Source organism: Prorops nasuta, unplaced genomic scaffold, assembly GCF_024137725.1.
Source record: "Prorops nasuta isolate Cenicafe-Biocafe unplaced genomic scaffold, Cenicafe_Pnas_1.2 PNAS00008, whole genome shotgun sequence".
In the NCBI taxonomy this organism is placed as follows: domain Eukaryota; kingdom Metazoa; phylum Arthropoda; class Insecta; order Hymenoptera; family Bethylidae; genus Prorops; species Prorops nasuta.
In genome coordinates this window covers 8,356,482-8,375,985 of record NW_027116805.1, presented here as the reverse complement: position 1 = coordinate 8,375,985, position 19,504 = coordinate 8,356,482, and the positions used below count along the sequence as shown (strand labels likewise).

Genomic DNA, 19,504 nt, shown 5'->3' with positions numbered 1-19,504 from the left:
AGATCGTGATGGACCGGACGGTCAGATGCAGCTCCAATCTCGAACGTCATGGAAAAAGAATGCGTCCTCCACCACGGTGCGTTATAATATTTCCAATGGCGCCTAATGGCCGATAAAAATTCCTTCAGCGTACTCCAAAGATTCCGCGTGAACGTGAAAGGATAATCACGCGAATCTTTGTCTGGAAAAATGAAGAGGATCGAAGAAAAAAGACACGCGTGAGAGAGCTTGCGCGCATGCTCGTTCACGCTAGCAGGCTGACGACTGCTATATACGAGCGCAGCCTCGTCGTTTTAATTATAGACCAGAGCCCTTTTTGCCGACTTGGTCCACCCTCGACAAAACACAAAATTGGAAAGTCACCGCGCCGCACGCGTTCGCCGTGTATCTCTGATAAGTCTCACCATTTGCTGAGCGTTCTTCGGCTTCCGGTTAACGTCTATCACCTTCTGGTTGGCTGAAAAATAATAATGTTTGTTAATTCGAATGCAAGACAGGAGCGATTGGCTTAATTATGGGGGTTGGTAACTGTGTATACACGGTACTGTTAGGTGCGTAAGGTGGCTTTTAAAAGGCAGAGTAATATACCTATGTAGGCCACTGTAATATGCGCGATATTGGTACTCACTGACTGCCTCGACGAGGTCCGCGAGGAGCACGCCGTCGCAGAGATCCGTCTGCAGGTCGGAGACTCGACGCTTGCAGCCACCGCGTTCCAAATAGTAGTTGGCCCAGTCCGTGTAGATCTGCACCGATAGACAATCATTTCTCAGATTAATATAATCGCGATCGATAAAACGTCGCGAATTACGACTAGCCATAACTTAGCATGCACCGTTAGGTCGCAGGTCTGATAAACGCGCACCACGTGCCGCAAACCTCTGAGGAATTTGCAACGACGTTGACACATTTGGCGATAACCCATGCACGAGTGGCAAAACAACAACGTACCAGAAGGACGTTGCGCGTTGATTCGGTTTTCATATCCTCGCTGGATTCGCGAACCGATCTTGGTGCTCTGATGCACGCCATTACACCGCTTTTGCTGTTGAAATCCAGCGTCATAACAGAGGAACCTTTGCCCGTTCAAGGACAACCTCGCGATACATCAACATCCTCTCTTCTCTCTTCTCGCTCTCATCGCGTGTCGATTAGCACAGGTTCGTTGACTCTCCGAGCTCCTCTCACGCTTCTCTTTTCGTGGAGAGAAAAGAGGCCGGAGGATAATGAGTCGAACGGTTGCTTTTCTGTCACTCGAGCAATTTTCCAATCTCGAGATCGTTCACGATTCGACGATGAAATTGCACAATCACTTGGGCACTTTGCGGTCACTTACGGACCCTCCACTTTCAACGGTGGTTTGGGAGACGAGTCCCATTGCCCGATGCCAACGACCAACAGCGAGCAGCGACAGAATGGATATAAGGAACACGTATATATCGTACCGCGGACTACGCGCTTCTGTTTCTTAATTTCATTCTGTTCTTGCGGTGCTGCTCGGCACGGTTCGGTTTGGCGGGGCGGACGGCAAGCGCCGGGAGTCGGAACTCGGTATTGGTAGGTACCCTTCCCCTTCTTTTCACTATACACTTCCACCTCGCCGGCCGCAGCGGCAGTCGGCACAGCTTCGAGCACGACAGGCTCAAACACGCCTCGGTCTACTGCAGTCACTTCTCATCGTTCCCTCACTCTGCTTCTATATGCACAAAAATCCAGTAGATTTTCCGGCAACTTCCACGAATGTTGATTCATCGAGGAGAAAACTCTTCGAGACAGTGCGCTCTTTGTCGCAGCTTGCCTCGGACTCGTTAACGAATCAATTATTCAAAGTGGTGGGAGAAGCAGAGGAGCCACGTGAGAGATTTGCACGCATATGAGCGAGTATGAATGGGTGTAGCACACCTACCCACACCCACGTCGTCTTTACACGGTGCACGTGGGATCAAGAGATAAATATACCTTTGCGCGTGTATCTGTGCATATGCGACTAGCGAATTGTGAATTGAACAACATGGGAATATAGCGTGGGCCAGTCGCTGTTACGCGAGGCCTACGCTATAACGCCACCAAGTCGGTTTATACACATATAATATATAGTATACACATACGACGAGTCGTGCGTTATTCCCATGTAGCTAAATCACTTGATGAAATATTCATCTGTCCGCTACTTATCCACGAAGGAGTGATCGTCCTGCAGAGTTGTACACGAAGAAGCATCGAACCTCGCTTTTAAGTGATGGAGATAAACCAAGGGTCTGTGTTGAGGTCAGCAGGGAGCACTTTAGCCTTTATCGTTCGACAATTTTTCTCATCTTCTCCTAGTCTTCGTCCTTATTTTCCAAACTGGCCCAAGTGTATGCTTACGCGACTTCCTTCCTACTGGGAAAACAAATTTGATGAGTCAACGTTAAAAGAAATGAGAGACCACTCTCTCTCTCTCTCTCTCTCCGTCTCTCTTGCTTTGTAATTAATCCGCGCGACTATGTGTAAAATTAATGTATTGTATTTTTTCTCGGTATACAGTTTATAACTTCCTGCGAAGGATTTTATCACTTCATTATAATAATAATCTCTGCCCTCTCTCCTCCCCCCTCTCTCTCTCTCTCTCTGTCTCTCTTTCTCTCGCTAACTCAGTCACACACTCGCTCAGTCTAGGAAAATTCTGCGTTGCCTGACCCTTAAAGCAAACATCTTCCTGGTTCCAAGCACCCGGCCTCTAGCGGAACATTTCACCTTTCAAACAGCAATGCTTCCAATCCGAAAGAGACTTGGAAAACTAAGAAGTCTCTAATCCTGCAATATTGCAAGTGACAGGGGAATGAGAGAAAAAAGAAACTAAGAGAGATATCCATTGGCGTAACTCTTTCATTTTCACATTCACTCACGATGCTAATTCTCATCGTAAATCTTTCCACACCATCCTCAGTCTCATATTTGAACATGCGCATCGTACAATTTTTCATTGGCTACTCGCTGAGAGAGAAAGAGAATTTACTCGTAATATCCGTTAATACCAAGAGTCAAGGTAAAAGGAGAGCAAAAGTTTGATGTTAATAATGGGGATGTAGTAGAATATGGTTAAGGGGACGGAGAACAGCATTGCATAGACGAAGCGTGTAATATGGAGGGTGACCATGGTTGGAGCGCATGCCTCCACGCCACGCAAGGAAAACACGACACAGTCGAGGGTGGTGAATGTAATTCCTTCGTAGCACGTGCACGCGCACCCACGCTCTCAACCCCCTCCCACCCCGTTACATCCCATCCAATCCAATCCCATCGCAGAATGTGACTCACAAGATTTATAGCCTTCAACATTCATACACGATAAAAACTTCAAATTTTACAAACATTTTTCCCTATATAGATTTACCTGGGAATATTCCTGTTCGGTTAAACTCTCTAATCTCCGCAATTCTTGCTGTATAGACTCAAAAGTGGCATATCGCTGATTATCAGTAAGCAAGGGTGAAGAAAATAGAGTCGAATCCGGCGAACCAATGCCGGAGCTCTTGCTCTCCTCGCTATTGCCATTCTTTTCCCATTTGCTCTGAGGCGATAACGGGGACAATGGCGAAACGAAGCCAGAGCTGTCCGAGCTAGAATTGACCAATCCACAGCCTATCATAGCTCTCCTCATCCTCCATCGTGGGATCAAGCTTTTCTTCTTCGGCTTTGATCGTGGTGGTGGCTCCTCCCGCAAATTCAATCCAAAATCCTTCCTTATCCTTCTTCTTTCCTCGAGGACCACACGTCGATCCTCCAACGCAACACCACCGAGAAACTTATAACTTCCAGGAGTGGAGAATCCTGTGAGAGATGCGGGTCTTCTTTTCACAGTCCCAGTCTCTGTACTGGGTGAATCCCAGTCCAGATGATACGACTTTTTATTATACATTTCGTTCTTTGCTCCACCCTCTTCTCTTCTTCTTCCTCCCCGTCATCTTCACTACTTTCCACTGATAAATCCAGAGCGATAAGAACTCATGGAAAATTGCACAGTAGCATGCGTTCTCACGAGATTGAACTATCGGTATTATATTCGCCTCTGGCTTGAGACAATAGATGCACTTGCCAAGGGCGCCTCGGGCAAACTGAGCCTGCCAGTTGTCCCCTTGCCCATGTCCTATACAACGTATAGTCACCCTCTTCCCCAACATGAGCCAAACAGCCCAGGACTATTGCATATAGCCTTGTGGTCCCCCCATCGAGTTTAAGGGGCCAAAAACTAATTACATTCGCCTATAGGCATCCGCCGTGTTCCTCTCGCCTTTTATCGCAAAGGACAACATTTCTTCACCATCCATTCCAGTCATTTTCACCAGCAATCGTATGCATAGCTTTGCAACTACAACATTGTTCCAACTCGATACACTTTCATCGTCCAAATCAACTGGAAATACAAAACAATAGGTCAAAACTCATAGATAATGTGCAAACAAAAATCAATAAAAATTATTATAACAAAGTGAGAGAGGAAAACGAACCGAGGTAAGTTACCGACGCGACGGGGAGGCTGAGCAGATAAAATCCTGTACGGGGATTCCTGGAATTCTCAATCCGAATAGAAAGATGGAGCTTTCACGTGAGGCAGGGTAAGGGGAAGTTGCGAAGCTACGTGTTCCCGAGTTCCGACCACCTTCCGAGTCCTGACCCGAGTGGAGCTACTATGGATTTGCCATTAATTCGAACAGAGCTGCGAAACTATTGTCCCGGTTAGGAGGGAATTCTCACCAATACCGATGTATCGCGAGAAAGAGAAAAAAATGTAGGTGTGCAGAGTCGAGAGGCGACAGGATTGAGAATGGGAGCCATAAAGCATCGAGAATTATGGAAGATTTTCCTCCCACGTGGTAGCTAGATCATGCGCAGCAGCCTGCCGCGGAGAAAGTTTAGACCGAAATAGCATCGTGCGCGCGCGAGAGTACCTTGGATAACTGCTCGAGGGGGTGGTAAAGGCTAACTGGCAGTGAAAAAGCGAAAGTTCGCTTTAAGCCTTCAAGGGGATCGCTTGCTGTCGTTTACCATCTTCTGTACTAGTAAAATCATAATCAACCTTCCAAGATAATTCCGATTGAAATTGGTTTTGAGGTTATGGCGAATAAATTTGTTGAATAAGGGAGGAGGTAGTGCCTCGACGACGGTGCTACGTCATTTTATATAATTGTTGTTGAAGCACCGTCGTTCCCTTGATGATACGGAGAGCATTTCCTAAAATCATTCTCCTGCTGTTCCATCCCCAATTTCCATACAGGCTAGTTATCCACCCGAATCTCCATGCACTCTTCTGATCTTACCTTGACTGTTTCTTGAGGTGAGAATCTCGCAGGGCGTTGTGCTGAAGTCTGAATCTGAAGCTGGGTCTGCAGGCTCATCGCTGTATCATAATCTGCCAACAGACGGAAGAAACGAGTAAAAATTGTGTACGAGGCGGTTTCACAAAGGCCTACAGCCTCCTGGTCAATACGAAGCTTTACGTGACTCGGTTACCGATGTGGCGTACCGTGAAAAACATTCTAAGATTCCGTCTCAAATTTCAAAATCCCTCGATGCAAAAAGTAGTGCTGGGATTGTTTTATCAAATAAAATGTTGTGATTTGTTAGAATTTTTTGCATAAGTTAGATAATATTGAATGACATTTTATTTAAATGAAATGGAATAGTAAGATGTCGCGTTTGACCTTGATAAGACAAGTATAGAACCGAAGGAGGTCGGTAAACGGAGGAGACACCATAAGGTCGGGGAGGTCCCTTATGCTATCGATCTGTCCCCACCTTGGCCACGGACCACGGCGCACCATACAAGTATACAACCCCATGCAGCTCTCTCCTCTCTTCCACTCCCCCTCCCTCTGCGACCCTCCTACTCCTCTTCAACATCCACCCGCATCAGCACCTGCCCGAGAAACTCTTCTTTCCCTCCAATAACTATTACGGTGGAAAAACAACAAACAATCTTAACTATAATTCATATATGATAGATGAAGCATTTCAACTCATTACACTTTAACAATTATACCTAGCATGACGTGCAAATTTGACCACTGTTACGTCATTTCTCTACTATTTTATCCACAAACCGATCGTAAATATAAAAAAGTACTCCAAATACTCTTGAGAATAAACGAAGAATTTTGCTGGAAATTGAACAATGTCGTATTTCGTAGAAAGATTCCAACGAATTTATGGCTTATGTATACATAAAGTATTATAGGATAGATTCGCTTCTTGGAGGATTCCTGGAAAAGCTTGTTATTGTATCGAGTTACGGCTGATACATACGAATCGGATATGGAGAAAGATATATCAATTTTTATACCTCTATAGTTTTTCTGCGAGTTTCGATGATGCTCCAGCTCAACGTTTTCCTTTGTTGCAAATTGAACGATTAACATTGACCACCCTTGTTCGAACGTATGCAGCTATTAACATTGGTCACGTGGTCACGACTATGGTTCAGGATAATGATTCTAACCTGATAAGTAGAGCCACTCTGCATGGAAGATCCTTCTTGAATTATCACAGCACTGATATGTTAGATTCACAGGTCTCACGTTACTTTTGATAAAGTTGATATGCTTTTAAGAAGTATAAAAAGGTAATTGGGTTTTCAAACTGCACGAACGATCGAAAATCCACCCTCGCAAAAGTAGAAGCGCTTACGTACACGGACCGGGCCACACTGCTTGTGCTCGCTTGCTTAACTGTCATTGACACCGGACTCAAACTAACCTAACCTGATCCTGCCGATCCCCACCCTCACAACCGTTCCGGTACTCCCACCATCGTGCACAAATGCACAAATTATCCTGGGAGTCCTTGTCAATAAAATACACCACCACAACCTACATCCTAAGTGTAGGTAGGGTGTAGGAGATAAAGTATAAATATATACCTTCCCGCTAAATCTGTTTTATCACCAACGCTCACAGAAATTTCTGTTACCACACGAAGAAGGTAACAACGTTTAATGGTAATATACCGACATTGCTATAACATTTTTTTTTTGCGTCCATTATTATTACGTAACAACCATAATTATTAATCACGCAATCGCGTGCGTAAGACTCTACGCACGTGTCTTACTTTGCCATGACTGCAGTCACGTAGAAACCAAAGAAACGTTCTGCTTTTTGTTTCTGTTTAAGCGCGGCTTATCAGTCTCCGACAGTCTCAAGACAGCTTTTTCCTCTTTTTATCTATTACAAACAGCGATTAATCATAAAATAGAACTAATTAGCTACGCATGATAAAAAACATTAAAGCTCCTTTTTTATTTGCAAATGACATCCACATCCCAGTTTGGAAGAACGAGGGCACTGATAAGGAGAAAGACTGTATAAGAGAACAAGGGGAGAGAGAAACACAATCAGCAAACGATGGGGGTCGAGGAAAGTTGGCGTATACGGTGTATGCTACGTGCTCGCCAGCTCGTTTGCTCAGCCCTCGGAGCCGTGAAACGGAAAAAGCGAAAAAAGGGGCACGTGGAGGGGCCGTCGGACGCAAGGTTTCAAGGTTTAAAGGCGCTTGCGCGAGCTAAATCGTCCTTTGAGTGGGGGGGACGCCAACAACAACAAAAGGGGCCCGTTCGGTTCCCCGGTTACACATTACATTCTAAGCTACGCACTACGCACTGTTTTCTCTTGCTTACATCTAAGTATTGGACGCATTGGACGCGCAACTGCTGCACCACGCTAAGCATACAGTTTACAAACATAGAGAACAAAACACTGTCTTTGCCATTTACTTGATTTACACTGAATAATTAACGATTTTCGCAATGGCCACTGTTTTGTTGAGAACGGGATTCCGTTCTTTAGTGACAAAAGGTGTTCTCGAAAAGAAAATCGTGCCTGCTCTCGGTTCTGCTTTCCTCGACGCTGATCTCGACATAAACAAGAGCAGTATAACGTCACAAGTAAGGTCCTTTTCACATTATTAAATCGAACAATCTAGCAAATTAAATGTTTCTGTCCAATAATCTAGTCCGATGTTTGTAAATGATAAATAATTTTGTTGATACAAGGCTTGTACTATTTGTTACTTATATTATGTGGCACGCTAAGCTAGAGAAAGGCGTATTACACGTTTATATTGGTGGTGTTTGAGCCAGAAGCCATTGACCTCGCGATACCGTTTCTTACTTGTAAAAAGTAACAACTCGGTATACAAATGAAGATGGCATACTTTAATCTACAACGCTTATCCCATGTGTTTTAGTTGTGCGTCGCAGCTAGGCGGCTTTACAGCAAGAGAAATGTACACCACTCTAATAAAGCAGCTACAGTACAGGATGAGCTGAGCGACAGCGACAGCGACAGTGACTCGGACAATGAGCAAGAAAGAGTGAGTAATAGAAAATTTTTGCCTGAGAACCTACAACAGTCGATTAGCATCCTCTCTCGCCTGTCCGTTTATTCCAAGTAACTTTCTCGACCCTCTAATATTCTTATTCACTTGGGAGTTAAACTGGAGGGGATTGGTCCTTCATCGTCCTTTTTCTCTAAAACCGGCTTCTGGATTGCGTAGGCCGCCTTGTAAAAATTATTATACGTGACTTTTACTCCGATTGATTTCGTAAGAGTCGGACGTCTGCAAAAATCAACTGTCATTCCCTCATTTGCACGAATTTCAACAAGCTGGCCTCAATTGGTGCTAGAAAAAAAACTTAATTAGATTGGTTCTTCTCATAATTACAACAAATATTCATCAACGTTGCTTCTCTCCCAAGGGATATAATCTATAAAGCTATGAATATATCTTTTATCTCGAGAGAAGGTCAACACACCCGTATATTTACCGTCCTTCACCCAAATTGAGTTCAACATATCCATACAATTCTCGAATATGAAATTAATGAATATTGACGTTTGAGATATTGGTCTTGATTGTGTCTTTAAAATTTCGTTAAATCCTTTTCAGGGTCAGTCAAACTTTTGGAGGAGAAAAATGAGAACTCTCCACAGTCATCTGGACGTCAACAAGGACGGAGTGATCAGTTACGAGGACTTTATGCTTCTCGGCGAGAGATTCTCCAAACTTGGTCACTTATCGCCAGAAGCCAAGAAGGAGTTCAAACAAGTCCTAAATGTAATTTTCTATATCATTATCTCTTCAGCTTGATAGTAGAACGAAACTTAGTCGTCTTAGTTTTCAACTCTACAACTTATCCAAAATGTTTTTAGGATATGTGGGAGGAACAGTGGGGAGAAATCAGTCCATACAATCTTGTCTGTGTGGAGAAATACTTAGAGGAGATGAAGCATGTACTGAATGATAAATCCCTGAAAAAAAAATGTCACAAATTTTTGCCTTTCCTATTTAGGGTAAGTAATGAAAAAAGAAAGCAATAAAATAATCAAAGTATGATTCGAGTTAAGGATGCTTAAAGAATTTACCTTGATTTATATGTATATCTAATTATCTTATAGGCAGTCGACAAAGACCAGAATGGAGAAATTACAGTGGAAGAATTCAAATTATTTTTCGAATGCTTAGATCTCAAACACGACGTGAGTAATAACAAACAATCGTATGATCCTCAATAAGTGTTTTTGCTGGAAAAATTATCTTCATCAATTGTACAATTTTCTTGTAGCATGCCGTTGTGACGTTCAGTCATATTGACACAAATGAAGATGGAAAAATAAGTCTTTACGAGTTCGTTACTCTGGGACGCGACTTTTTCCTTACCGAGGATCACACGAGGCCCAGTAAACATTTTTGGGGACCCTTGGTGGATTAAAAATGACTATAGTCTAATTGTACTGAAACCTTGTGATACTTTGTAATTTTAATCTACTTTTTTTTCTATTCGATGTAATGCTTATTAGTACCTTAAGTTTGTACGTAAAATATTTTACCATACAAAGACGACTGGTGTAATACAGGAAATAAAGTGTTTTTTTTTACTTTGACATATCCTTATTTTGTCATTAAATAAATAATAGGAGATCAGAGAGAAATATCTTATAAAAAATACTAGGTTGGTTTAATGACAATATCCATATGTGCATATATAAAAACTTATATTAGTTTCACTAGTCACTTTTTCGATTTTCTTAGAGAAAACCCTTCACCGGTGAAAGCTTTGAATTCTTCTTGTTCCTTTGTCTAAAAAAGTTAATGATTTTTAAAGAGAATTATATGATCTATAATACGTAATGTTAGAGAGAAAATTGTTTACCTCTTTATTATTAATAGGTTTCATATTTCTTAAAAATCTAAGCATGCCAATTTGATAGTCATAATCTGGAATTCCTCTAACATAAGCTGGTTTATTAAAGAGCTGTTCAGCCTGACTAGATTCTTTACGTTTCTTGCCATCTAACCTGTTACCTTGGCCCTTAAATGGTACAAAGCCAGCTGGAGCAGGCATTAAATCTGCAGGATCCATTTCAGCCTCCTCTTTCTTAATTTCTCTAACTGGCTCTTTGTACCCAACAGGTGGGGCAAACTCAACATTCATATCACATTCTATTATAGTAACTGCATGACCAGGTTTTGTCTCTAGCACACACATTTCATATATCCTTTGATTATATTTAATTGCAATCACATCACCTGTTGTCAGACAGGCAAAACTTCTTAAACCATTCTCCAATACAGCCTTTGGGTTGGTTATGTCAAGAAAATCTTCATGCTGTGGCTGAAATCTAGAAAAAGTTGCCACTGGCAAGGAAACGCTCTCTATGTTCAACAGTTCTCCCTCTTCCAGTAATAAGTTATGCATCATCTAGTATTAAAAAATTGTTTAATATTAATATTAAAACAGTAGAGCTTTAAATAAAAATTAATAATCTTACCCAGTATGGCAAATAGACCTTTCCTTCATCCGCAACAAATTCCAACACTCCGCAGTGTGTGATTCTGTTAGTTTTTTTGTTTGTTAATTTAAACAACATTGGATAATTAATATTCAGTCTTGTAAGTTGCTCTAGAGCTGAAGGAGGCATGATAACTAATAACAAAAAGCAGATAATAAAATAACGGTTAGTAATGTGATACCTCAGTATACAAAATATCTTTCATACTTTTTCCACCACGTTCTACATCTTGTCTATAGCTACCAGGCAGCATAGACACAGAAAAGCATTTGTATTGGGTGTAAAAAGGTCGTGGATTTTCCGGAAAAATGTTGAAGTTAAACTAAAAAAGTGAAATGTCATCATTTGAAGAACATAACCTTACCAAACAATAACGATAAATAATGTAATAAATAAACTCTAATGCTCCTTACCATTATTTCTTGATTTCAGATGAGATTTGTGCAAAAATTGACTCAAGCGTGGAAAGCAGTGAAAAGTACATCAATTGTAATCCCAAATGTAACAAGCGAGCCAAGCCAAGGCAGACAAGCTGCGCAGAAACGTAAAAATTGCGATCAGCTGTGTCCTGCGTCAGGAAAACATTAAGCGCCAGTATACAGAAGAAACAATTCAATTTTGTCTTCTTTAAAATGTCAAAAATAAACTCTTGCTTTTAATTCTTCACACGTTTAAATCGTTTCATCATATTTCATTACTTTGATAATGAAACATAAAAACGCATATTTTAAACAAGTTTTATATATATATATATACATGATATTTATTCATATCTTCTATGAATCTACACACACACACACACACACACACTGATTTATACAATCGGGTAAAATTCAAACAATGCGTGTATTTGCTATTTTTATTTTGTCCTTGTGGTACCAGAATGAGAAAAATATTAGAACAGTAACAAGACAACATATGATTAAAAGAGGTCGTGAAACTCCTAGTTACAAAAGTTACTCTTTTTAGTTTTAGTCGTTTTAGATTTATCTGTAAAATGATGCTGTAATTTGCAACACTTACGAAGTTAATACTAAAATCCTTGAAAATTCTATGTTATACGCTAACTGAAAATTGTTTCTTTTTTGTAAGAAAATATGTTATTTTAGTTCGATAACTGATTTGTTTTGTCGAGCTATATGTGTGATCGGCGGTATAATTTTTTAAGGATTTTTCGTATTAGGGTATTAAGTTCGTAGTAAAAACGTAATTTATTGTTTGATTCAAATGGATTATTCCTATACGATAGTATGATGGTAACTTGGCGATTCTGCCCAGTCAATGTTAAAGTATAGCGGATTTTTCAGTATCAGTGTCGGAGTACACTTATTTCCCGACGTGGTGCATTTTGTCGCGGTAGCACGGTGAATTATTTGGTTATCGTTGCTTTTGCATTTTTTGTATAACCCTTAAAGAGAAAAAGCGAGAGTAAAAGCCATCGGAAAGACTTCTTTCAGTTTCTTTTAATATCAAAACTCTTGTAAATTGATTGTAAAGCAAAAGAAAATTACCTGTATCTATGTAATGTTAAAGTGTTAACAAATAATTAATCACTACACCTTTTATTCACATGGATTTACATATATAAGGACTACAATTGTTTAATCTACACATGAAATAAATCATTACTACCTATTAGTTTTTTTACATACATCTAAACAAATTTGTTAGTTATTTCACTTACTGCATATACATATACACAAGGAATGAATTTGCAAGATTTTTAGTATTCTCTCTTGGATTCCAATTAAAATGTTTGCTAATAAAAGGTATAGGGTTAAAAAATACAAAATCGAGACATTCCAGACGATAAAATAGTCAAGTGGATATATAAAATTAAGTTCACGAGTATATATATATATATATATATATATCTACCTAACAAAATCTAAAGAGGTTCTACATCTGTACTTTCCCCCTTTAACAGTTTTATAAAAATTTTCTTTATAAAATGATGAATTCTTTGACAGTTATCGCTTCACGCATATTGACATTTTCGAGGTTTCTATGTCTTAATATAATTGCAACACACGGTTAAAATTCAGAGTAATGCTACTATATTATACTTTTATCGCTAAGTATAAAATTGCTTAAATATAATACATACAATATGTATCCGTACGGAAAAAAGATTTATATAGTCTTTTAAGCGTAGAAGATGAACCATGATTGTATATGACGAGTTGATAGTTTACCGATGTCCCGATAAAAATCACCGAGATCGTCAAATGCTGCTCTATACATATACAAATAAAAATTATTAGGTTAGCTAACGTACCATTACGTACGATTGTAGTCATTGTCGATTACACCTAATTTTTCGAGAACAGGACAAGAAAAGAAGGAAACGCACAGGAGATTCCACCTTTGATAATTTACGCAACGCAAGGAAATCTTCATTCCTAGAAAGTCTCTTCCACGCCCTCGATCAGTGCAGGAAATACCTAAGCATCCCAAAAATATGAAAATATCCAACAGATCCTTAGTCCAGTGATCATCTTTCACTGCTCCAGTAGCTCTTCCCGATTACTTCTATGACAAATTACGTACAGTAAATTATGCATTATATAATTCAGAGGAGAGATTATTAAAAAATATTTGATATATGCGGTTTTCCAGCGAATCTCGCGTACCTGCTCGATTGTTTACTGGGCTTCGACTACGAGAGTAGCTACGACTGTAGCTACGTCGACTTCCTCGACCATTTCGTTCTCTACTGTGACTTCTACTTCTGCTTCTCGAGATGCTGTGCTCCTTACCATTTCTACCAGCTCGCGTTCTCCACCTGTTCCTTCCACCTGTTGCAAGATGTAATAATTTAATATAAAATATTGTAATCAATTATATTTTATGATTCACAATGAAACTTACCCCTATGTCTTCCGTAACCGCCTGATTTGCCATCGGCAAGCTCCAACAGCTTGGGATTTATAACCTGGTTTGCCTCTTTCAACACCTGAATCAGATCATTGGCTTTATTGGAATTGTTGGGTGTGAAGAAGGTGTAGGCAGTGCCAGTTTTTTGCCTTCTTCCGGTTCTTCCAATTCGGTGGACGTAATCCTCCGAGCAGGACGGATAATCAAAGTTAATGACGAATTTCACATCTTCCACATCTGAAACGAATTTGAATGCTCGATTAATCAGCGATAAGCCGATAATCACACCTCTGGAAGAGACTTGAGCCGTACCAATGTGATTTTGGTGGCATTAGAATGATGTGTGAAAAAATATAAATCATTGGTTAATTGGTTTTGGTCCAGTGGGCAATCAAACGATCACTCATTATACTAATGTTATTGACAATTACAATGACTGTACTAATAATAGTAAAATAATTTTCTTAAAAACAAACCACAATTCACGATGAATTACACAACAAAATTGTAGTAATTGATGAGTACATCTATTGCATTCATGCAAACAAAACAATTATTATTGGAGACCAAAACCAAATACCCTGCGACTAAAGTTAGTATGTCATGAGGTATGATTGTACGTCTTGTGTTAGAGAGTGTACGATAGAAATTAGAAGTGAGTTAGAACTATGGGTGAAAATAATATGACAATCAAAATAAGCTATGGTAATAGAAGAGAAAAGTATGGTAGTACCAGAGAAAAGAGATGAAATAGTAATAGAAAAGAAGAGATGACTGTTGATGAGAGAGATGAAAGAAATAAGAAAATTGAGGTGTTGGTATTAGTAGTATTAATAGTGATAAAAATAAAAGTGTTAGCAGTAACTAATGAGAAGATGAGATCAGAAGCTTAGTGTGACTATCATACTAATAAAGAAGAAGTGGTAGTGGGCGACTCGTCGATAGCAACGTACGGGCAGGGCCTGGCTGTTCGCGGTCTCCGCGGGAACAGCCTCCGGCGCTGAGTTGCTACGTTGCTAAGAGAGGCTCTGGCATCTGATCAAATCGTGCCACCACCTCTGCATGAATCTCTTTCGCTAGCATTCACTCTTTCTCTCTCCCTAGCTTTCTCTCTTTCTCTCTCCCTCGAATCTCGCCCGCCTGCCCGCCCGCTCGCTCTCAGGATTCCTGAGAGTAGTGCGAGTGTGTCTGTGAGAACTGGCGCGAGACCCGCGGCGGAGAGCCAGCAGAGCAGCACAGGGTGTGCATGAGACGGAGCCGCGGTTGGAGTCGAGGGGTTGTCCAGTGGCCAGGCAACCGACAGGTTCAGGGGCCAGCCTGGCCTTGAACTTTCACAAGGCTACTCAGAGTGATCACGGCGAGATGGAGAGGCACGGCGCAGCCGCAGCCGGCGCAGACAATGCAAGTCGTGATCCGGATGCGCCACCGAATTTTCTTAAGACACACCCAGTCAATTTTTAACTATCGCTTTGCATTACCCGGCCTGGCTCGCGCGAAGTGCCTCTGCAATCCAAAAAAACATCCAGCACGCGTTAGCCACACCCTTCCTCACAAATTTTCCTCCTCGGCTTCTTCTATAAAAACTATCCCTCATACTCTTTTTTTCCCTAATTCTTTTTTCATTCTTTCTTTATATTTTTATTTTTTTAACTACTACTCTCATTTTATATCTGCTATCTGTCCCTGCTATTTCTATTGTCAAGCTTTCCTATGCTTAAATTATGTTCAATTTTCAAGAAAATAGCTGATTCCTTTCTTCTATCCGGAACTGAATTATTTCGTTCGCATCGATCGAATTAATTCATTTGATTTTGACTTTTTCAATAATATTCTCTACTCTTTAATTTCATTGATTTATTGAACATAACTTTTCTTCTAATTTTTTTTAAATTCTAAAATTGCAATTCAAAAATTTACTTGTATACTGACAAAGAATAACTTTGGAATCTAAAAGAACTGATCTTATTCATCATTATTATTTGCATTTAAAACAGCACTGGCTTACTCACCGAGACCACGAGCTGCAACATCTGTTGCGACTAGAATTGGTGCTTTGCCTGATCTAAAATCTGTAAATCATGCTCATTAGTATGTGAAATATTGATCTAATGAAATTAGATCGCTACCTTGCAACACCCAATCCCTTTCTTGTTGAGTTTTATCGCCATGGATACATACGGCTGGCCAGCCATCCCTTTTCATCTTTCTTGTAATTTCCTCGACTCGCCTTTTCGTTTCGATGAACACTATTGTCTTATTCTCCTTCTCCGCCATAATTTCCTTCAGTAAAGTACTTAATCTAAAAGCAAAAATTTATTTATAAAATCAAACTCTTTTGAAGAATTTATTCATTTGAAAAATTCGTACTTGGTCTCCTTCTCGTAATCTTGACAGACATCAATAATTTGTAAAATATTGTGATTGGCAGCCAATTGAAGAGAGCCAACATTGATTTGAATGTAATCTTTAAGAAAGTCTTCTGCAAGATTTTTCACTTCTTTGGGCCAAGTAGCTGACCACATGAGCGTTTGTCTATCCGGTCTAATTTGTTCAATAATTTTTCTAATTTGAGGCTCAAAACCCATATCAAGCATTCTATCTGCCTCGTCCAAAACTAAATATGTGCATCTTTTGAGATTTGTTCTTCCAGACTCTAAAAAGTCGAGCAGTCTTCCAGGCGTCGCTATGACTATTTCTACTCCTCCATCCAAATCTCTTGCTTGAGAGCCTTTTGGAGCTCCCCCATACAGGCAAGTATTTCTGATACCAGAGGAATGACCAAAATCATCTGCTACCTGTTGAATTTGCTGTGCTAGTTCTCTAGTAGGTGCCAAGACTAATGCAATGGGGCCATCCTTTCTGCTTAATTTTGGTTGGCTATTTATATGAACAATTGCTGGTAAAATATAGGAAAGCGTCTTGCCAGAACCAGTTGATGCAATTCCCACCATATCACAGCCACTTAGTGCAATTGGCCAACCTTGTGCTTGGATAGATGTTGGCTCACTGAATCCTTGCTTTCTAAAATTAAAATAATTCATTAATTTACACTATTGTATAATTATCAGTAACAGAAATAATTATAAATTGAATACTTAAAATTTGATTCTATAGCTTACTTTATTTCTTTAAGAACATAGTCTGGAAAACCAGTCTCTTCAAACTTCAGTACTGGATTAGGTATATTCTTTCCCTTGAGTGTAATTTCCTTTTCACTTCTATATTGCTCTACCACTCTTGGATCTCGATTTTGTACTACATCACTCGGTATATAAAAATCTTTTTTAAATGGTTCTAGCCGACTAAGATCCCATCTAGGTTTGCGTAAATTTGCTCCTGGTTGACTACGTCCATTACGGTTATTGGAGCCTCTGTCTCTGCCACTGCCAGTGCCCCAGCTTCTTCTATCTCTTGGAGATCTGCTGCGTGTTCTGCTTCTAGATCTTCTCCTTCTATCTCTATCTCGACTTCGACTATAATAAATACAAAAAATATTTTACTCCATTAAGCATCACATCAAAAAATAGAGTGAAATATTCAGAGACCAGCAGAAAACCTGTTCATTTGTAAGGTTGGAAATAGCTTAGTTTGGAAATTACTTGTTTATTTATCCAGATGAGTTTATAGAGTAAAAAGCATTGCGCTATCAAAATAATAATAAGCAGGTTATGAGAAAGGAATATGTTCAAATTACGTTACCAGTAGGTATTTACTAATAATTATAGTCGACTATATAAAAATTATATTCATTTTTAGATATTTGGAGCGTGCGAAAACTTAGCGACGCTCCGAACGGTCATAATTTTTGTTGGACATTTCAATTTTTATGATACTAAACCTATTTAACTCACCTTCTGTAGCGACCCATAACAGAAAATTATTGAGTTACAGAAGAGTTTCACAGATATTAAAGCGCTTTACAAGCTGAAAAAATTTACACATAAGGAAATTTGTCAAGAGCTATACCGAAGCGTACACCGCACAATTAATCAGATGACGCAAAAGCCAGAAGAAACAAAATGCAAGTAGATTGAGCAAGAGGTGTAAAAACTGTAGCGACTAAAGCGCCATAGATCCTCGGCCATAACGCCGGCAGGCAGGCAGACGCCGACAATGGCGACTGATGGCGACAATGCCGGTAACATAGGATAGGCTACCGGCCACGCGCGGCCATGCGGGTGATGCTGATGCGCATTGCGCATGTGCACCTAAAATGTTCAGTACCTTCACTGCTGCTCATGCGCTGTGATTTGCGCACCAAAAATCCTATGTTATGAATGGAACAATCATGAAATTTAATTTTTCAAGCGAGGATTGGAAAGCTTACTTTCAAATCAATAAAATTTGCCGAGATTATACATTTTCACAAGCTTCGTTTATAAACGAGCAATTAATACTTAGATAGACAGGATCGGCAGAACTCGCGTTCATTCCAATTACCTAGAAATAGCTAAGAATATGTGGAATACTATAGGAACAGTATACTTATATCTGATCTAATTTATAGATCTATTCCCCCTTTATATATATTCTCTCCTATTATGAATACTTAGTACCAGGAAACATAGAAAATATGTTCGATTGAAAATTCGCAATATACTAATTGCAAATAAATAGTAAATAGTGTATATCTACTGAAATTTTTCAGAAATGATAGATAATATGCTGTGACGTATTACGTGGGCACACACGCCGTGCATTGGATCCGGTCTCCTTTTATGGCATTATCTATACATTATTATGTTCCTTATAAGCTGCTTTTCGAGGAAGCGAAATCAAAACGAAAATAGGCTTTTCGTCATCGATAGAGCTCGTAAATTGCATCAGTGAAAGCTTAATAAAAAAATTTAATCATGAACATAACGGAAAATGTTAAATACATGCACTCTTGAATTATTAACACAAACAAATTGTATAAACACGTGTATATACAAAAAGAAAATATCTTTATCTATGGAGAGCAAAGAAACTTGCTGGTTCCCGCATTTTGCATTTCGGCCATACAACACAATGCCCTCATTAATATTCAGTCGTAAAAGAAACCTAGAAGGCCATAAAGAAACTATGTGTAAATATATGTGTATTATACAGGTTACGCGAGATTTGAACAATTGACAAATATAGCGTGTTTATCCTGTATCCTATGATTGAATTAAAATAAACTATAAACAAATTTTGGCTAGACTAAAATAATGGATGTAATAAGAAGAATTTGTAAAAGGTGAACGAATGACATTGAAACTTGTCAACTTTTTTCCTATTTGACAATTGCCATTGTTAAGAACGTTGTAGTTCCCCGAAATTACATTATATAAATATATATATATATATATAAATTTGTATTATATACATTTATATGTACCTATATTACATCAGCTCTAATCTTGAGCTCGTTTACCTACACGTGGGTGGGTTGTGTCGCGGATCCACTAATCCCTCAGACCTGAATGTGATGCGCCAATCGTGGCTAAGAACTTGGGAACTTCCCAAGCTGGTTTTTCCTCTCTTTATTGTTACGACTGCTGTCAGTACATTGCAGAAGTTTGCGTCACGCCTAATGCTCGTTTATCAATTTATCTGTTTTGTCATACAGATCGTGTCCTCTTAATAATGTAGTATATCTATTATGTACGTTTTCAATTGTTTATTATTCATATCATCCAAGGTCATTTCTTTGATCCACCAATCGTCGCCTAAAAGAATTTTTCTTTTAATGTTATTATTGAACCATTTGTGGGCTTATTATCAGCATGATTAAATACAAACGACTGTTCTATTGATTAAAATCAATCAATAAT

The 19,504-nt window shown here is 39.5% G+C and overlaps 4 protein-coding genes across 10 annotated transcripts in view; 1 reads left to right on the top strand and 3 right to left on the bottom strand.

Annotated features, from left to right (window-relative positions):
* Positions 1–5,874, bottom strand: part of sick (sickie) — a 40,649-nt gene extending 34,775 nt beyond the window's left edge. The window contains exons 1-4 of one of the 2 annotated variants that reach the window (XM_066729933.1): positions 5,779–5,874; positions 5,301–5,392; positions 629–746; positions 405–457 (exon numbers count right to left, since the gene is read on the bottom strand). In XM_066729933.1, coding sequence (XP_066586030.1) covers positions 405–457; positions 629–746; positions 5,301–5,378 — 249 coding nt within the window. In that variant the 5' untranslated portion in view covers positions 5,379–5,392; positions 5,779–5,874. Of the gene's footprint in view, positions 1–404; positions 458–628; positions 747–951; positions 1,416–5,300; positions 5,393–5,778 lie in introns of those variants that run through there. The other variant, XM_066729932.1, reaches the window with a different exon arrangement.
* A 1,408-nt stretch (positions 5,875–7,282) lies between these two features.
* CBP (sarcoplasmic calcium-binding protein) lies at positions 7,283–9,914 on the top strand. Its single transcript, XM_066729957.1, has 6 exons — positions 7,283–7,921; positions 8,224–8,349; positions 8,926–9,093; positions 9,189–9,329; positions 9,435–9,515; positions 9,602–9,914. Exons 1-6 carry the CDS (start codon positions 7,784–7,786, stop codon positions 9,746–9,748), a joined length of 801 nt encoding a protein of 266 aa, XP_066586054.1. The 5' UTR covers positions 7,283–7,783; the 3' UTR covers positions 9,749–9,914.
* Positions 9,885–11,383, bottom strand: Ufd1-like (ubiquitin fusion-degradation 1-like). Its single transcript, XM_066729956.1, has 5 exons — positions 11,243–11,383; positions 11,037–11,151; positions 10,809–10,963; positions 10,190–10,738; positions 9,885–10,116 (listed from the first exon to the last, which is right to left on the bottom strand). Exons 1-5 carry the CDS (start codon positions 11,243–11,245, stop codon positions 10,048–10,050), a joined length of 891 nt encoding a protein of 296 aa, XP_066586053.1. The 5' UTR covers positions 11,246–11,383; the 3' UTR covers positions 9,885–10,047.
* On the bottom strand, positions 11,251–17,797 carry LOC136775294 (probable ATP-dependent RNA helicase DDX17). 6 transcript variants are annotated; one of them, XR_010822917.1, is made up of 9 exons: positions 17,558–17,797; positions 16,826–17,179; positions 16,074–16,727; positions 15,833–16,005; positions 15,716–15,775; positions 13,701–13,943; positions 13,463–13,627; positions 13,108–13,361; positions 11,251–11,361 (listed from the first exon to the last, which is right to left on the bottom strand). XR_010822917.1 is itself a non-coding variant. In XM_066729948.1 (8 exons), exons 1-8 carry the CDS (start codon positions 17,572–17,574, stop codon positions 13,324–13,326), a joined length of 1,704 nt encoding a protein of 567 aa, XP_066586045.1. In that variant the 5' UTR covers positions 17,575–17,797; the 3' UTR covers positions 11,684–13,323. The 6 variants fall into 6 exon arrangements, 2 of the variants coding, with proteins under 2 accessions (XP_066586045.1, XP_066586046.1); XR_010822918.1 differs by lacking the exon at positions 11,251–11,361 and adding an exon at positions 11,684–13,065 and having other exon boundaries at positions 13,183–13,361; XR_010822919.1 differs by lacking the exon at positions 11,251–11,361 and adding an exon at positions 11,684–13,065 and having other exon boundaries at positions 13,195–13,361.
* Positions 17,798–19,504: the final 1,707 nt, after the last annotated feature.

What these genes read in the sequence shown, in the direction of transcription:
- CBP (XM_066729957.1), top strand. Translation starts at nt 7,784, where the DNA reads ATGGCCACTGTTTTGTTGAGAACGGGATTCCGTTCTTTAGTGACAAAA. An exon ending in AGAGCAGTATAACGTCACAA is followed by an intron (nt 7,922 to 8,223) that starts GTAAGGTCCTTT and finishes CATGTGTTTTAG; the next exon opens with TTGTGCGTCGCAGCTAGGCG. An exon ending in TTTTGCCTTTCCTATTTAGG is followed by an intron (nt 9,330 to 9,434) that starts GTAAGTAATGAA and finishes ATTATCTTATAG; the next exon opens with GCAGTCGACAAAGACCAGAA.
- LOC136775294 (XM_066729948.1), bottom strand. An exon ending in TATGTTCTTAAAGAAATAAA is followed by an intron (nt 16,728 to 16,825) that starts GTAAGCTATAGA and finishes TTTTAATTTTAG; the next exon opens with AAAGCAAGGATTCAGTGAGC. An exon ending in GATTACGAGAAGGAGACCAA is followed by an intron (nt 16,006 to 16,073) that starts GTACGAATTTTT and finishes TTTTGCTTTTAG; the next exon opens with ATTAAGTACTTTACTGAAGG.
- Ufd1-like (XM_066729956.1), bottom strand. An exon ending in TGTAGAACGTGGTGGAAAAA is followed by an intron (nt 10,964 to 11,036) that starts GTATGAAAGATA and finishes TTTTGTTATTAG; the next exon opens with TTATCATGCCTCCTTCAGCT. An exon ending in AACCTATTAATAATAAAGAG is followed by an intron (nt 10,117 to 10,189) that starts GTAAACAATTTT and finishes TAACTTTTTTAG; the next exon opens with ACAAAGGAACAAGAAGAATT.